The sequence below is a fragment of the Salvelinus sp. IW2-2015 genome, linkage group LG2 (genome assembly GCF_002910315.2).
Source record: "Salvelinus sp. IW2-2015 linkage group LG2, ASM291031v2, whole genome shotgun sequence".
Lineage (NCBI taxonomy): Eukaryota > Metazoa > Chordata > Actinopteri > Salmoniformes > Salmonidae > Salvelinus > Salvelinus sp. IW2-2015.
In genome coordinates this window covers 10,347,283-10,364,807 of record NC_036839.1, presented here as the reverse complement: position 1 = coordinate 10,364,807, position 17,525 = coordinate 10,347,283, and the positions used below count along the sequence as shown (strand labels likewise).

The window sequence follows — 17,525 nt, the reverse complement described above, 5'->3', positions numbered from 1 at the left end:
ACACACACACACACACAGTGAAAAAGGTGAATGAGCATTATGCACTGAACACAGGCTGGGTTCTTGGCCTCTGCTCCACCTTACAGCCAGAAAGATGGTTACTGGGAAGATTAGAGATAGTTCGAAATTGATGTCTTCCACCCGCTAATACAGATTTTGCAGTATATTTTCCAGCAGGTTGTATGTGGATTACATTTCATTTACAGAAACATCATCATTGGGTATTGAAATTATGCTGATTTATGTTGCACTAAATAAGTGTCAAGTCTTTCTACATTAATTTTGTGATAAAAATCAAGGCTCTTGAATGAATCTCTGGACTTTTACCTCAGGAGGATTCGTTTTGTAGAAATCAATCTTTTGAGTGTCGATAATCTTTTGAGTGTTTCCTCGTGTCGATAATCTTTTGAGTGTTTCCTCGTGTCGATAATCTTTTGAGTGTTTCCTCGTGTCGATACTTAAGCCCCAAGACTAACGGCAAGGAGAGGTAACATAAAAGGTCTTAATTAACCAGTTAGCCACTTGCTCTCTCTTTCTCAGAGTTACTGTACTTTGCCATTTTATACCTCCGTCGCCAGTCACTACTCTAGTCAAAATGTCCATACAGAGCAGATGGGGTAGAATCCAATAAAATTAAATTAAAAATTTCTATCAACCATACATATTGTAAAATTACAAAAATCAAAAAAGAATCTATCGGCCCAACCGATAGCGTTAGCTGTATTGTGTCAGAACAGGTATCTATGCAATGAATCTCCAGCTCAACCCACTTGGGGTTTGAGGCCTGCTCAAAAGTAGTGCACTATACATGGACAAGGGTGCCATTTGGGACACATCCCTGGTCTGTAAGAGGTAATATGATACAGCTCTGTGTGTGTCGGGACACCAGTCATCACCCAGAGCCATTGTAGAAGCACAGTACAGTACATCATTTTACATACAACTGGTGACAAGACACAATGCTCGACCGGCAATATGTCCCGCCTGACTTACTGTCCAGTAGAAGAGAAATCAGATGAGCTTGAAAGTTGAAGGTAAAAGAGTATGTGGGGTTAAGAGTACAACTTCTTATATAGTCAGGTCCATAACTACTGGCACCCTTGATAAAGATGATAAAAAAATACTGTATAAAATGAATTATACAAATACTGAGCTATATTGTATGCAACAACAAATGGGAACATTATTTTATACTAATACAATTGCTGAGAGAAAGAGATATATTTTAACAAGTGACAATAATACAAAAGAAATCTTAAAAGACAGATGTCCAAATTATTGGCACCCCTTTTTTTCGATACTGAGCCTTTATCTAAAATGTTTAATGAGATTGGATTCCTCCATACACAATCTTTCCAGATCCTTGATATCCTCCGTCTGCTCTTATGGACTGACATCTTCAATTCAAACCACAGGTTTTCAATGGTGTTCATGTCTGGAGATTGCAAAATGTTAATTTTGCATCAATGAACAATTTCTTTGTGGATTTTGATTAGTGCTTGGGGTTATTGTCTTGCTGGAAGATCCACTTGCGGCCAAATGTCAGCCTCCTGGCAGAGGCCTCCAGGTTTTTGGCTAAAATGTCCTGGTACTTCGTAAAGTTCATGATGCCGTTGACCTTAACAAGGGCCCCAGGACAAGTGGACGCAAAATAGCCCCATAACATCAAAAATCCACCACCATATTTTACCGTAGGTATGAGGCACCTTTCTGCATAAGCTTTTGTTTTTCAACGCCAAACCCACCACCGGTGTATGTGGCCAAAGAGCTCTAATTTCACGTAACCTGACCATTGCACCGGTTCCAATCCAAGTGCCACTGCCATTTATCAAACTCCATAGTGTTTAATATCATCTTTATTTTTCAGAAACCAATAAAGTGATGACTTCTACTTCTTGATCAATTCATTGTGATATTCATGAACTGTATTTGGATTAACTAACAGCTAAAACAAACGATGCAGGGTGTTGGTTTAGCATTTAAACTTAAGCACTGCTTTTGAATCATAGTTTGACAGAATGCTAGAATCCATATTCTCCAGTCCTATTGCTTATGGGTTAGATCAAATGCAATGAGTTTCCTTCTCGGGAGCTTTTCCTGTCCACTGTGCTCACACCCCGGCTTTGCTTGCTCTTTGGGGTCTAGGCCAGGTAACTGTAAAGCACTGTGTGACAACTTCTGATATTAAAAGCGCTTTATGAAATCTTTGATTGATTAGTTGATCGATTGATTTTCCTGTAGCATAACTGAGAGGCATATGCATTGTTACCTTCGAGTTAAAAGGGAAATCATTAGCAGCCTAATTGGGGATAGTTGCAACTAACATTGGCCACTTGATTATCGCCAGCTGATCTCTCGTTAAACCATCAATAGTCGCTAAAATCACCCGCACAGCTGATTTGAATTGCAACCATCATCCGCCACTGATTTTACCGCTCCATAATGTCGATGTCACGGTTATCTTTTAGTCCTGATTGCAACCAGAGAGAAATAGGCAAATAAGTGGTTTACACCGCCCAAACTCTGTCCACGAAAATAAGACCACAAAGTGAGGAATTTTTGTATGGCGGTCAATGAGTGTCGAATTTGGTCAACAAAAAATGGAATTGCTCATTTGCTACGTGAGGCTTATTAGATCAAATAGAAGTTTCGTAATGGTTAGTTAAGTAGTTACGAATGCAATGATAAGTGGACGCATGTGTTATTTCGGCAACTTTGGGAAAAAACGACTTTATATTGGAGTTGTACTTGTCGTTCACACACGTATCTGCCCTCTCATTGGCTGGAATAGTCCCACCTGATCTCACCTCCTCCCGTCTGCCTTCCATCTTTGAGGAAATACATTTCCATTGTTAGAGCGGTCACTCGACTATCTTGTCAATATAATGGAAAATATTTGTTGCAACCAAAATTTTCAAGACTATTTCACCCTCTGGTGGGTATTATCATCGGAACAATTTGATCTTGCCATTTTAACTGACTCAGGCGCTATTCAATCTATCGCTGAAGCGTTACAGATTGTGCATAGACTGAGCCGACATATGCAGCTTTTACCGTGAATGCAGTCTCCGCTAACGCGGGAACATTGCCTTTAAACTTCAATCACGCTTTAACACTAAACTTCCATGATATGGATTGAATTGATCTATTTAATAATCATTCTGTAAAACTGAAATCAAGTATTTCGTTTCCTTGTTTACCACACAATATCTTCTATGGCAATGTGGCATACCCTAGAAAATAGAAAAATATGCCTATCCAATTTATCAGGTACAGGACAGAACAACTTATCAAAGAAAAAAGACATTTCTAAAACTCTGGTTGGCTCCCATGGTGATTTGAATCAGATGCAGAAAAAAGACAAGGTTTCAATCTGAGTTGGATCTTCATCAGGTCATGTGTAGCCTACCTATACATTTTATGAATGGAAAAATCACGGTGTAGGATTATTTGATCCTTTCCAATTGATGTAATCCAATATTGATTTTACTCGTCTGAATTGAATTATGACCATTTCTTTCCAAGAGGGGAAAAGGAAATATTCCTGAACAACGTGATAACACTCAATAGTGAAACGTTGTAATTTCGTACAGGGCTACAGTGGCATATTATAGTTTTTACATGTCTTTTTTTAGGGAATAGATCAGCTATGAATTTAGCAGATAGAAATTAAGTCAAATAACATTACCTGGCGACTTCTATTCCCATATATATATACAGTGCCTTCAGAAACTATTCACACCCCTCAACTCTTTCCACATTTTATTGTATTACAAAGTGGGTTTAAAATGGTATTCATTTTTTTTTATGTCAATGATCAACACATAATACTCTGTAATTTCAAAGTGGAAGAAAAATGTTAACATTTGTAAAGAATTAATTAAATATAAAATACATATCTTGATTAGATAAGTATTCAACACCCAATAGATGTTAGAATCACCTTTGGAAATGTTTACAACTGTGAGTCTTTCTGGGTAAGTCTCTAAGGGCTTACAACACCTGCATTGAACAACATTTGCCCAATATTATTTTCGAAATTATTTTGGGGCTTGCCATAGATTTCCAAGCAGATTTAAGTCAAAACTGTAACTTGGCCACTCAGGAACATTCACTCTCTTCTTGCTATGTAACTCCAGTGTAGATCTGGATTTGTGTTGTAGGTTATTGACCTGCTGAAAGCTGAATTCATCTCCCAGTGTCTGGTGGAAAGCAGACTGAACCAGGTTTTCCTCTAGGATTTTGCCTGTGCTTAGCTCCATTCCGTTTAATTTTTATCCTGAAAAACTCCCCGGTCCTTAACGATAAATAAACATAGCCATAACATGATGCAGCCACCACTATGCTTGAAAATATGGCGAGTGGTACTCAGTAATGTGTTGTATTGGATTTCCCCCAAACATAACACTGTATTCAGGACAAAAAAGTGAAATGGTTTTCTACATGTTTTGCAGTATTACTTTAGTGCCTTGTTTTATTCAGTACATGATTAATTATTTTCACTCTGTCAATTAGGATAGTATTGTGGAGAAACTACAATGTTGTTGATCCATTCTCAGTTTTCTCCTTTCACAGTCACAGCCATTAAACTCTAACTGTTTTAAAGTCACCGTTGGCCTCATGGTGAAGTCCCTCAGCGGTTTTCTTCCTGTTCTGGCAACTGAGTTAGGAAGGGATATTCAATGTATGCTTTTTCTTATTTTTACCCATCTACCAATTAGGTGCCCTTTGTTGGATTCGTAGAACATGAAATATACTTATTCATGTCACTGAGGGAGTGCTGAGGTTTAGAGGGGCTACATCAGAAGTTAAGGGTTATAGGAGGAAGGTATATAGTGTGTGCAACTAAGCTTGGAATGTGTTGAGTGAAGGGAAGCGATTACATGTGGCAGGCATTGATAAGGGTAGAGAGCCATGGATTAGTGACGGAGGGGGGTTGAGGGCAGGTCAGGTCACCTTAAGGGAGAAATAAAAGTTTATGCCCGTATCACTTAGTGTCCTGCCTAGCAGTAAAGAACAATATTTGTACAGGCGGGTAGGAGGAGACTCAGCCTATGGTTAAATATGAGTGCTTGTGTGAAAATGTTTTTGTCTGAATGCAGCTGTATTGACCCTCTGGGCAGAATAAACTTGGTTAAGCTTTCATAAGGTCCATTGAGTGTTTTACTTTGAGAATTAGAACCTAACACCTTCTTTGTGAGGCATTGTAACATCTCCCTGGTCTTTGTGGTTGACTCTTTGTTTGAAATTCACTGTTTGACTGAGGGACCTTACAGATTATTGTACTGTAAATGTGGGGTACAAAGATGAGGTAGTCATTCAAAAATCATGTTAAACACTATTATTGCACACAGAGTAAGTCCATGCAACTTATTATGTGACTTGTTAAGCACATTTTTACTCCTGAATTTATTTAGGATTGCTATGGCAAAGGGGTTGAATACTTATTGACTCAAGACATTTCAGCTTTCATTTTTAATTTATGTAAAAAATGTATTAATCGAAAAACATAATTCCACTTTGACATTATGGGGTATTGATTGTAGGCCAGTGAACCAAATTTAACCTGTTTTAAATTCAGGCTGTAACAACATAATTTGCAACAATCAAGGGGTGTGAATACTTTCTGAAGGCACATACAGTTGAAGTTGGAAGTTTACATACACTTAGGTTGGAGTCATTAAAACTCGTTTTTCAACTACTCCACAAATTACTTGGTAACAAACTATAGCTTTGGCAAGTCGGGTAGGACATCTACTTTGTGCATGACACATGTAATTTTCCCAACAATTGTTTACAGACGGATTATTTCACTGATAATTCACTGAATCACAATTCCAGTGCGTCAGAAGTTTACATACACTAAGTTGACTGTGTCTTTAAACAGCTTGGAAAATTCCAGAAAATTATGTCATGGCTTTAGAAGCTTCTGATAGGCTAATTGACATCATTTGAGTCTCAAACTCAGTGCCTCTTTGCTTGACATCATGGGAAATTCAAAACTCAGCCAAGACCTCAGAATTGTTTTTGTAGACCTCCACAAGTCTGGTTCATCCTTGGGAGCAATTTCCAAATGCCTGAAGGTACCACGTTCATCTGTACAAACAATAGTACGCAAGTATAAACACCATGGGACCACGCAGCCGTCATACCGCTCAGGAAGGAGACGCGCTCTGTCTCCTAGAGATGAAAGTACTTTGGTGCGAAAAAGTGCAAATCAATCCCAGAACAACAGCAAAGGACCTTGTGAAGATGCTGGAAGAAACAGGTACAAAAGTATCTACATCCACAGTAAAACAAGTCCTATATCGACATAACCTGAAAGGCCGCTCAGCAAAGGAAGAAGCCACTGCTCCAAAACCGCCATAAAAAAGCCAGACTACGGTTTGCAACTGCACATGGGGACAAAGATCGTACTTTTTGGAGAATGTCCTCTGGTCTGATGAAACAAAAATAGAACTGTTTGGCCATAATGACCATCATTATGTTTGGAGGAAAAGGGGAAGCTTGTAAGCCGAAGAACACCATCCCAACCGCGAAGCACAGGGGTGGCAGCATCATGTTGGGATGCTTTGCTGCAGGGGGACTGGTGCACTTCACAAAATAGTTGGCATCATGAGGCAGGAAAATTATGTGGATATATTGAAGCAACATCTCAAGACATCAGTCAGGAAGTTAAAGCTTGGTCGCAAATGGGTCTTCCAAATAGACAATGACCCCAAGCATACTTCAAAAGTTGTGGCAAAATGGCTTAAGGACAACAAAGTCAAGGTATTGGAGTGGCCATCACAAGGCCCTGACCTGAATCCTACAGAACATTTGTGGGCAGAACTGAAAAAGTGTGTGCGAGCAAGAAGGCCTACAAACCTGACTCAGTTACTCCAGCTCTGTCAGGAGGAATGGGCCAAAATTAACCCAACTTATTGTGGGAAGCTTGTGGAAGGCTACCCAAAATGTTTGACCCAAGTTAAACAATTTAAAGGCAATGATCCAAATACTAATAGAGTGTATGTAAACTTCTGACCCACTGGGAATGTGATGAAATAAATAAAAGCTGAAATAAATCATTCTCTCTTCTATTATTCTGACATTTCACATTCTTAAAATAAAGTGGCGATCCTAATTGACCTAAGACAGGGATTTTTACTAGGATTAAATGTCAGGAATTGTGAAAAACTGTATTTGGCTAAGGTGTATGCAAACTTCCGACTTCAACTGTACATGTATACACATACAGTACCAGTCAAAAGTTTGAACACACCTACTTATTCAAGGGTTTTTCTTTATTTATTCTTTATACACCTGTTAATTGAAATGCATTCCAGGTGACTACCTCATGAAGCTGGTTGAGAGAATGCCAAGAATGTGCAAAGCTGTCATCAAGGCAAAGGGTGGCTACTTTGAAGAATCTCAAATATAAAATATATATTTTTGGGGGGGGGGGGGGTTACTGTATGTTATTTTATAGTTTTGATGTCTTTGTAGAATAATAATAAAGACATCAAAACTATAAAATAACATACGGAATCATGTAGTAACCCCCCCCCCCCCAAAAAGATATATTTTATATTTGAGATTCTTCAAAGTAGCCACCCTTTGCCTTGATGACAGCTTTGCACATTCTTGGCATTCTCTCAACCAGCTTCATGAGGTAGTCACCTGGAATGCATTTCAATTAACAGGTGTATAAAGAATAAATAAAGAAAAACCCTTGAATAAGTAGGTGTGTTCAAACTTTTGACTGGTACTGTCTATATATATTTTTTATGCCCCTACACCCCTCTCCCTTGGTGGAAAACATAAAAATGCGCATAGATACATAGTTTATTTCCTAATCACACTGGACTCCAAGTGTATCGGCAAATCAATCACTCCAATCTCAATTCCAACACTCAGATGTCCACAGACTACCAATCTTTCCCAGTACACTACCATTTTACTAATTCCTTTTGCAATACATCCTTCTATTTTACTGTGATGTCTTACGAGGGTTTTGAACTGATTTTGAACTGGTTTTAAAATTATATTTCAACTGTCTATCACACATTTCTGCAATCCATATTACTTTAATTTACAATGTGCTAAAAAGCTGATCTTCAATTACTTTATCATCAGTCAAATCATTGTAATATGTCACATTCTGCTATTTATCTTTTTCATATTTTGATTTTGCTGTTCCTGATAGGATGTTTCTTCATTGGGGTGGGAGTAGTGAACGCAGAAAAATGACAATTTCCCATGCCTTTACCGCTGTCTAGTATTAAGACGGCTTGACACCGTAACAGTGTCAGATCGGCTGGTTTACTAGTTTTATTCCGCTGCTTTTTCATTGCAACCAGGGTTATTTTAGCTCGGAGCACTATGTAATCTCCCTTTAGTAGGGTGTTAAGAAATCCAGCGGTAACCTGCTGGTAAACCGCAGGTGCAATGTCTTTGTTGCAATCAGGCAAGGTTTTAGTCATGACTAAGAACCCACTGAATCAAAAATGTCAAACGGTCCACATACTGTAGCTGAATATATTGACTTTGCAGCAATTATTGTCTTTGACTTTCAGGCAATGATTATCCTGAAGTTATAGAGGATGTTTCCAGTTCTGTATTCAGCCTTTATGTTTTGAATGGGTAGGACAAACCAAGATGTTTTGTTTTTGGGGTCGTGAGGTAAACCTCAATAAACTCTACCTGCATACAGAGCACCTCACACACACAGACCATTACACACACACACTCTCCACTATCTTTCTCTTTGTAAAATGACTTCACTGGAGAGGAGATGGACCCGGCATTACAGTAAAACCACTCAGGCAGGTTTTGGTGCACTTAACAGTCAAAGGTTTAAAAAATGTATTAATAATACAACGTTCTGCTTTTTTAAATGAATAAAACATATTCATGTCTTGATATTCTCAAAAGCAATATTATGACATTATCAAACCAGAATTGTAATATCTGCCATTACAGTTCTGTACCTGATGGTAAGGTCAAGTATGAACCTTCACTACACTAAAGCTTATTTATTAATCATAAGGACATGGCCAGGGCAATGATAAAGGTGCTATTTTTGCCATCGCTGCAAGATCCCACCATTCCACAGTGCAGAAAAGAGAGCATGAAGAAAATAGAACAGAGGAAAACCAATCCATATTTAATGAAAATATTAGAAATGTGGGGGATGCGTCCTCTGCTCATAATTATTTAATTGCTCCTCAGTGGCAATAAAAAGTCCCATTACAGCCGAGGCAGTCCCAGCGAGTGGCTCATGAGCTCTGTGCCGTATGTGTGCACAGCTGAGACCTGCTAATTAAATGAAGATAGTTTCTAGGAGTCGGCCCAGGGCGAAGAACATTTATCCGCTTTGTCCTTCACAAGGAAGAGTCGACGACCGGACTCGCTGACAGATGCAGGATCTCTTTTAAAATGTGTGTTTGTGCTGACACTAACTACGCTTTAAAACAGAGCCTGGCATGTAACAGAAAATCAACACCGTACCAACAGATTTAATGGACATTTGTTTCTTGGCATTTTGCCATTGGAGGGAGCAGGCGACGATCAGATAGGAAACTGTGTGCGAATCCCAAATGGCATCTTATTGCCTTTTATAGTGCTCTACTTTTGACCAGGGCCTGATAGAGCTTTGGTCAAAAATAGTGCACTATAAAGGGAATAGGGTGGCATTTGAGGTGGTGGTCGCAATATTGTTTGTTCAGAGAGTGTCTTGCAGTGTTACTCTGAAGGACGGTGAACACCGTAGGAACAAAACAGGGAATAAGGCCATCTGACAGCAGGCTCCTCTAGCACCGTCACTGTTACAAAGAGCAATAACCCTGAACGCAACTCACCCAATTTAATCAACAGTAGTCTGAAAAGGAAAGCACACTGCCGTGAATATGGTCTTTACCAGGCAGACACAGGCTGTTTAACAGACAAATAAACTCCAACGAATTACAGAGGTACTGTATAGAGGTAACCGGCTAAAGTTATGGGAATGACAAATAGAAATACAGTACATATATTAAACAGAAGACTGTAGTTACTTGCAGCGAGCATCCAGGCTAGATTTAGAATATTGATAGGTCAAATGGAAATGAGGAGTGGTGATTGAAATTCAGTCCTCAGACAATGAGAACATGCTGCAAGCTGAACACAGCTGTTATGGCGTGTGTTCAAAATGCAGCCCCCATTTTCCCGAGGCCAGCGCCATGAAAGAGGGATCACTTCAAAAGAACTTGTAAACAAAGGCGAGCCCATTTCAATCTGCCCATCAAATAGCTCGATAATCAGCTGAAATTAAAAACGACCTTGTCTCCTCGGCTCTCATTTAATGAGCACCGCCGTATGAGGGGCTACAGCCAGGGATTTTTTTTTTTGTATCAAAATAAAATATGAATGTACTGTAGGAAAATAAATGTCAAATGAGATCTAATTTGGTGCAGAAGAAGGCTGGATAAAGGTCTTGCAGATAGCGCCATGTATACAGCACCTTATGTGTCTCTGTGTTCCTGTCATTAAGCGTTCATACCAAAAGATCAGTGGTAAATGCTACTAAATGCCCTTGAAACTGCTTTGAATGGCACACTTTGACTAACGACAGAAACGTTACGAATCCCAACCGGCTCAAGCTCCAAGAAGAACATGTCAAGGCTGAGGCAAAGGAAATGAAAACAAACACTCTGTGAGGTAAAACAGCTGCTTACTAAAGCAACGTGACAGCCTATTCCACCACATAGTCGCACGACTCCAGCTCTATAGACTAGACACTACCCACTAGACTAGACGACTACACACTAGCCAACTACACCAGTAATGGCTGGTGAGCAGAGATATAGCAGGACGGGCTCATTTTATTGGCACACTAGACCACTACGCACTAGACTACTACACACTAAGACCTCCACTAGGTCTGGTGGTACAATACTGACCTGCGGTGACCCATGCAGGAAGACAGCCCCTACAGAAAGTAATCAGTGGGGCTGTAGTACAGCTTCCTAAACACCTCCAGCCGGGTGAAGTTCCTCATGACCCATGCTTGCAAGGGGCTACTATTACAGTACTCCACCGTGGGGCCCCAAGTACCGTCCTCCAGCCTGCTGATGGTCAGACACGACTGGGTGATGATGTGGAGGAACGTGTGCTTCTGTGGATGGACATCCGGATGGAGGATGGACATGTCATGGACAGACAAGAGGAGATGGGAGTGAGTGAGAATCGCTAGGACAGAGCCAGTACTCAGGCCAGGCAGGACCAACAAGATCATCAACAGTACTGTATACTTCCATTTCCAAAATAACTATTCTACACAACCTATCTAATGGAGGACAAAGGTTACAGTTGGACCATGTTGGAGTGTCGCTCAGAACGGAACCAACTTTGCGTACAATCAGAAAATCTTCAACCAGATTTCCTAGTTTGATAGACATTTTCGGGACTTGTAGGGTGGTGGGACTGATATTCCACAGTCCTAAAAGATGAGCAGGGAGGGATTGAGAATAGAGGTGAGTAGAGAGATGGCTCTGACCCGTGCTTGAATTGCTCTGGTACACACTGTTACTAAGTACCGGCACGTCAAATGTTCTACTGCTTGAGTAGTGGCTTTAAAATATCGCAGCGTTTCTGCACCTTATTATAAACGAGTACCCAAAGTGAGTACCGACACCTATTTCAGTCCACTTCAAGCACAGGCTCTGACCACTTGGAATACGGAGAATGTTAAAGTCAGGTATTTCTCTCTGCTTGAAAATGATGACCAGATGAAATGTTAATGGTACGGCTGGGATCAGCAGTATCGCCTATCACACCGTTGCTAAAAATAATCAGGCTGTTGAGAGTGGCATTGAAACCCCACTGCCGTATATGTCAGGGCCATTTCTTAATGCATGAATTATTCACGTTTCATATTATATATATATAACTAAAGTCAAAAGCGAAAATAGCTGGATCTAGGGTTGTACAGGAATAGATGGGGGCTTTTCTAAGTCGACAGTGACATGAGAGATCTTAATCACTGACAGGTGACACCATACTCAAGCAGGCAGAACATAGGAATGTGTCCGTCCCAGTGGAAGAAATATATTGATAATAATTGTTAATATTAAGGTTACTTCGAGAATACACAACCGCTGTGTCCTACGGTTTCCCTTTAGGAATTCAAATGCCCTATTGTTGGTGCAGTGATAGTACGCTGTGCCTGTTTCAAAGTCTGCTGCGCATCAAAAATAGCACTTGAATTAGCATAGATGATTTGCATGCTAGATATATTATGGAGATATCTAGGACTGTATTATTCAGTCCTGGACCATTGAAATGAAAACCAATCTGTTGGAATATCATGAGCCATTCAGTAGTGTCTAACATTACTGCCATATTGTTGCAAAATTCCAGTAACTTTCCCCAAAATTCCCAAGGATTCCAGGAATCTTCCACCCAGGATTTCAGGAAAGCCACGGAATTTTGGGAAAGTTAATGGAATTTTGCAACTATGTCTGAGTCAATGAAGTGCAGTGTGGGACTCACATTTCATTAGGTGCGTAACTGGAGAGTGGAGTCTGATCAGTCCCCTGGTCTGGCTAACAGGTCACATTCCCCAGAGCATTAACATGAACACTCCTATTGACTACTGACACAACGTCACACAGGACTTCACGGACTAATGAGAGATAAACACTGGCCTTACAACCACAAGGTACTACTACCTACCAAACACAGGACTTATACACACTGTCTACATCAACTAGATGACAACATTCACGAGAACCAGGTCAGCAAGCTTACCTCGAAATCATATTCCCACTTGCCAACATACTACATGAGAGGAGAACATTTTTAATAAATGGGGAATATTATGGACTGCAATGTGCACAGGGCAACAGAATGAAGGCTATTGTCCAGGAGTTGAACAGAAGCCCAACTCCTGACATGTAGCACCATCTGGTGGCTCAAAATAATCATTACATTTTTGACAAAATCCTTTTTTTGATGTATTAGTACAGGTGTGTCATTATACATATGACATCTCTTCCAATGAAATAATAGTGAATAAATTACTCTGGACAATCAGTGTGTGGCAAAAGCATCATAATCCCAGTTTACAACCCTCCTGTCATGACTCCCACAGTATTATACAGGGGGAGTCTTGGTCTTACCTCCGCGTCATACTCAAACATCTGATTCCCCTTCATTTGATGACACTTCAGCATGACCACAGGGCCATGGGGACGAGACACGTCCAGACACAGGTCATCTGTCCGGATCTCCTTATCAGCCGTGTACGAGAACACCTGGCAGAGAAAACGAGACGGTCATATACCTAGTAGTATCTCTCCGAAGCACTATTCGCACAGGATTAGTATTACTATAGACCGTCGGTTATGTCATTATTACCCCAGCACGTCCGTTTTTCCAGTGGACGATTCGGACCGGGATTCGTTTTTTACCAAACTGCCCCTGTGGTTATTTATTTCTTCCTCGTTCACAATTGACCGTTATGACGGAAGCCTGGCGGCTCTTCTAGGCGTGGAGATTTTTCAAATGTCTAGGGATAGCCTAATATTGCCCTAATCGCCTAGAGTTTGGAGAAAGTCAAAATAATAATGCATATCAAGAAGAACCATGAACTGTAACCTATGCAGACATTTGATTACCCGACGGATTTGGCAATTTATCAATTCATTCATCGTCCACTTCATCTTTCAAAAGATAAGTATCGCACTAGGAAAGTTGATATGTGGCAAAACAGATCATTCGTCTGTAGGCTACGTGCATAGCACTTTGTTTTAAACATCAATTTGTTCCCCATGTTCTTAACCAAACTGGGTGCAGCACCTGTTAAACTCTGTAATATCCCTCAAAACACAGGGTTGACGATTTGCACGGGGTAAGTATTATCAGAGAACCTGGGAGTTTGCCCGAAAACAGTAGGCTTTTAGGGCTGGGATAATAACCTTCCTGCCAATAAAAAATTACTGACATGGCCGATTTGGACGGGACTATTTCTGGTAACTTCCCAGAATTCAGAGATTTTTCCTGCTAATTCCCTCCTGATTCAGTGAATCTTCCAATTTGGATTTCTGGAAAACCTAGGAATTTAGGTCCATAGCTCTCTCCTCTGGGAAAGGTCCATAGCTCTCTCTCTTCTTTCTGCAGTCTCCTTACCTGATTCCCACCCATGCCATGGCAGTTGAAGAAGCCAACCTTCTCGTTCTCCTTTCTGCCCATGTTGTCCACACACTGGTTTGTTTCAACATTTCTGATCTAGGGGTAGAAAGGAGCATAAAAACATTGGATTCATAATTACCATCCTTCCATCCACCCTGGCATATTTACAGCTAACAAAAGCCACCGTTGATAAAGGAAGAAGAAATGGCGTATCCTCTCATCAAACACTGCCACTTCATTTCCAGGTGTCAGAATGAAGAGCACCTGCGCCTTTTCTCTGTGGCCCAGATGTCGAATCTAATTAAATATTTACTGTTCAATAAAACAAGCAATCTAAACTCATTGCCTATGTTTCACCAGTGATGTAAGTCATAATTAGGGACCTTGCTTAGCATCGCAAATGGCTACATAAATCAGATCTGTGGTGATCTAAGTATTCCCACAAATTCCCACCCCAAATTATTATTTAATGAGCCATCTAATATCTAACTAATATACTCCTAGAGCCTAGGCTATACGCTAGGTGTTGTACAACCTGCTTACTATGCAGGAATGGTATTGTTCCTAATGAAATTATATAAAAGCTAATGACTGGGGATGTTAAAAGTGGGATGTGTGCTATGGAGTGAGTCAATCAAGGAGCAGACGACGGGAGGGTTGGAGAGGGGAAGGGAAGACTCAGGGTGCTGCTGCTGCAGTTCCGTGCCATAGACAGCTTTTACTGCAGTACATTGGATGCAGGCTGTAAAATCCTCAAGCCTCAGCAGAATTCAACTTGGGGATTACAACCTCATCTCTCCAAACTCCCAACCGGTCACATTATTTGGCATGCTCACTATCAATCGTGGCATTTGTTATTGGCATACTGTATGTTATCAAGACCATTCCTCTCTTTGCCTGGTGCTAACCTGTTAACTAGAATGTTGTTCGCCAACTCTATCCTGTGCTTGGGTTTGAAACCACAACTAAACAAACGCATTAGGTTATTTATCGTCCAGTTTCAATGTTTGGAATATCCAGGTCCTTCTGACTCACTTTAAAGAGAAGTAGGACTACAGTCTTATGATATCAAACGGATGACCTGCACTGCAAATGACACCCTATTCCCTACGGGCCCATGTTAAAAGTAGTACACTGTATAGGCAATAGGGTGCCATTAGGGATTTATCCAGGGTCATGAGAGGTGTATTGGGCTGCAGTATCTGAAAGACTTCATACTTCACCAAGTGAGTAGTATCTCCTGGGGATCTGAGAGTCAGGGTAGATGTTCTCCAGGTACCAGGAGAAGGGTTTGCACTGCAGAACTTCACGTAGGGTCTTACGAGAGGACACATCTCCATAGTCCACCCGGGCCACACCTGCAACACAAACCAAGACCAGGGGCCATATGTATCGAGCATGTCAGACTGGTAGTGCTGATCTAGGATCAGTTTTGACGTTTCAATTATAATGAATGGACAGAGGGGACCTGATCCTAGATTAGCACTTCTACTTTGAGATGCTTGATACGTACAGCACCTGGTTCAAGTACAGAGACACATGCATTGAAATATCAGCAAAAGACAACAAGAACCCTTACTGCTTACACGCAACACCCTTTTGGTTGGTGGGTGTGGCAGCTGTGGCTGCAATACCAATGAATTTAGTGTTCCGGTATCTATTGTCTGACTGCACCGCCAAATCTGTACACTAGAGAGACCCTCTCCATCATTACATGTTCAATGGCTGCTTCTAGTCTAGATTATCAAAAGCCCTGCACTTCAATTGTCAAGGTTATGTTTGCTGTTATAGCACAAAGTGCCATCCATAGAGGAATGTGAATTATTGGAGAATGACTCATAATTGTATCAACAAAGTCAAATAATCCGTGCCAGATTATTGACTCACACCCAATTTAAGACTTCCAAAAAACATCCTGCTTGACCCTTTATTAGCCCACTGCAGCAAAGGGTTAAAGAGACTGTGTGTGCTAACATCGGTTTTATTTTCAGCATAACCATTGTTGAGAGAAGAGCCCGCAAGCCCATTCAATTCGACAGGCGGGAGGTTTGAATTTAAAAAAGCCAAAATGTTATTTTGGGTTAAAAAAAACACTCCAGGCCACACTTGAACATCTAAAAATACACTGAACAAAAACATAAATGCAACATGTAAAGTGTAAAGTCCCATGTTTCATGAGGTGAAATAAAAGATCCCAGAAATTTTTCATACGCACAAAAAGCTTATTTCGCTCAAATTTTGTGCACAAATTTGTTTACATCCCGGGTTGGTGGGCATTTCTCATTTGCCAAAATAATCCATCCACTTGACAGGTGTGGCATATCAAGAAGCTGATTAAACAGCATGATCATTACACAGGTGCACCTTGTGCTGGGGTCAATAAGAGGCCACTGTGCAGTTTTTTGTCAAACAACACAATGCCACAGATGTCTCAAGTTTTGAAATTGGCATGCTGACTGCAGGAGTGTCCACCAGAGCTGTTGCCAGATCATTTAACGTTCATTTCTCTACCATAAGCCGCCTCCAATGTCGTTTTACAGAATTTGGCAGTATGTCCAACCGGCCTCACAACCGCAAACCACGTGTAACCACGCCAGCCCAGGATCCGGCTTCTTCACTTGCGGGATCATCTGAGACCAGCCACCCGGACAGCTGATGAAACTGAGAAGTAATAAAGCCCTTTCATGGGGAAAAACTCACTGATTGGCCGGGCCTGGCTCCCCAGTGGGTGGGCCTATGCCCTCCCAGGCCCACCCAAGGCTGCGACCCTGCCCAGTTATGTGAAATCCATAGATTAGGACCTAATTCATTTATTTCAATTGACTGACTTCCTTAAATGAACTGTAACTCAGTAAAATTGCATTTTGCATTTATATTTTTGTTCAGAATAGATAGAAATGATGTAGAAATGATAATGGACCTATATATTTTCAAATAACTGCCCTTTTTCTGTCCCGGAAGCAAAAAAACGTTTGACCACTCCTGATAAAGGGAATAGAGTGCCATTTGGGATACACACTAACAGTGGAGCTGCTCTGACCTGATCATCCCCTGTTATATCCTGGAAGAGCAGACACTCAATGCCGACCGGATACTGCGAGTATGTTTTTTCCGGAATCACTTAGGGTACTGGGCCCCCCTTGACTCCTCAGAAGACAGACTAAAGAGCATTCTGGAAACCTGGAAAGGGTGCCTTTCATGCAAAATGTAACTAGATATTGGCAAGGCACTGCATAAATCTAATCTCATAACTTGGCTCCAACATTACTTGGATACTCAGCTGCCAATCTCTTGCCAATCGTATTGCATCGCTAGGCTGTGGGGACAACATTGTCTGAGCTTCCCATGAGATCATAAACAGCAACAGTCTCCCT

General features: G+C 40.9%; 1 protein-coding gene across 3 annotated transcripts in view; it reads right to left on the bottom strand.

The window, feature by feature from the left end:
* Positions 1-17,525, bottom strand: part of LOC111974188 (polypeptide N-acetylgalactosaminyltransferase 13) — a 54,091-nt gene that overhangs the window by 3,763 nt on the left and 32,803 nt on the right. The window contains exons 9-13 of one of the 3 annotated variants that reach the window (XM_024001830.2): positions 15,370-15,509; positions 14,149-14,247; positions 13,140-13,274; positions 12,769-12,798; positions 10,920-11,134 (exon numbers count right to left, since the gene is read on the bottom strand). In XM_024001830.2, the coding sequence (XP_023857598.1) occupies positions 10,949-11,134; positions 12,769-12,798; positions 13,140-13,274; positions 14,149-14,247; positions 15,370-15,509 (590 nt within the window). In that variant the 3' untranslated portion in view covers positions 10,920-10,948. The remainder of the gene's footprint in view (positions 1-10,919; positions 11,135-12,768; positions 12,799-13,139; positions 13,275-14,148; positions 14,248-15,369; positions 15,510-17,525) is intronic. The other 2 variants (XM_024001839.2, XM_024001848.2) reach the window with 2 other exon arrangements.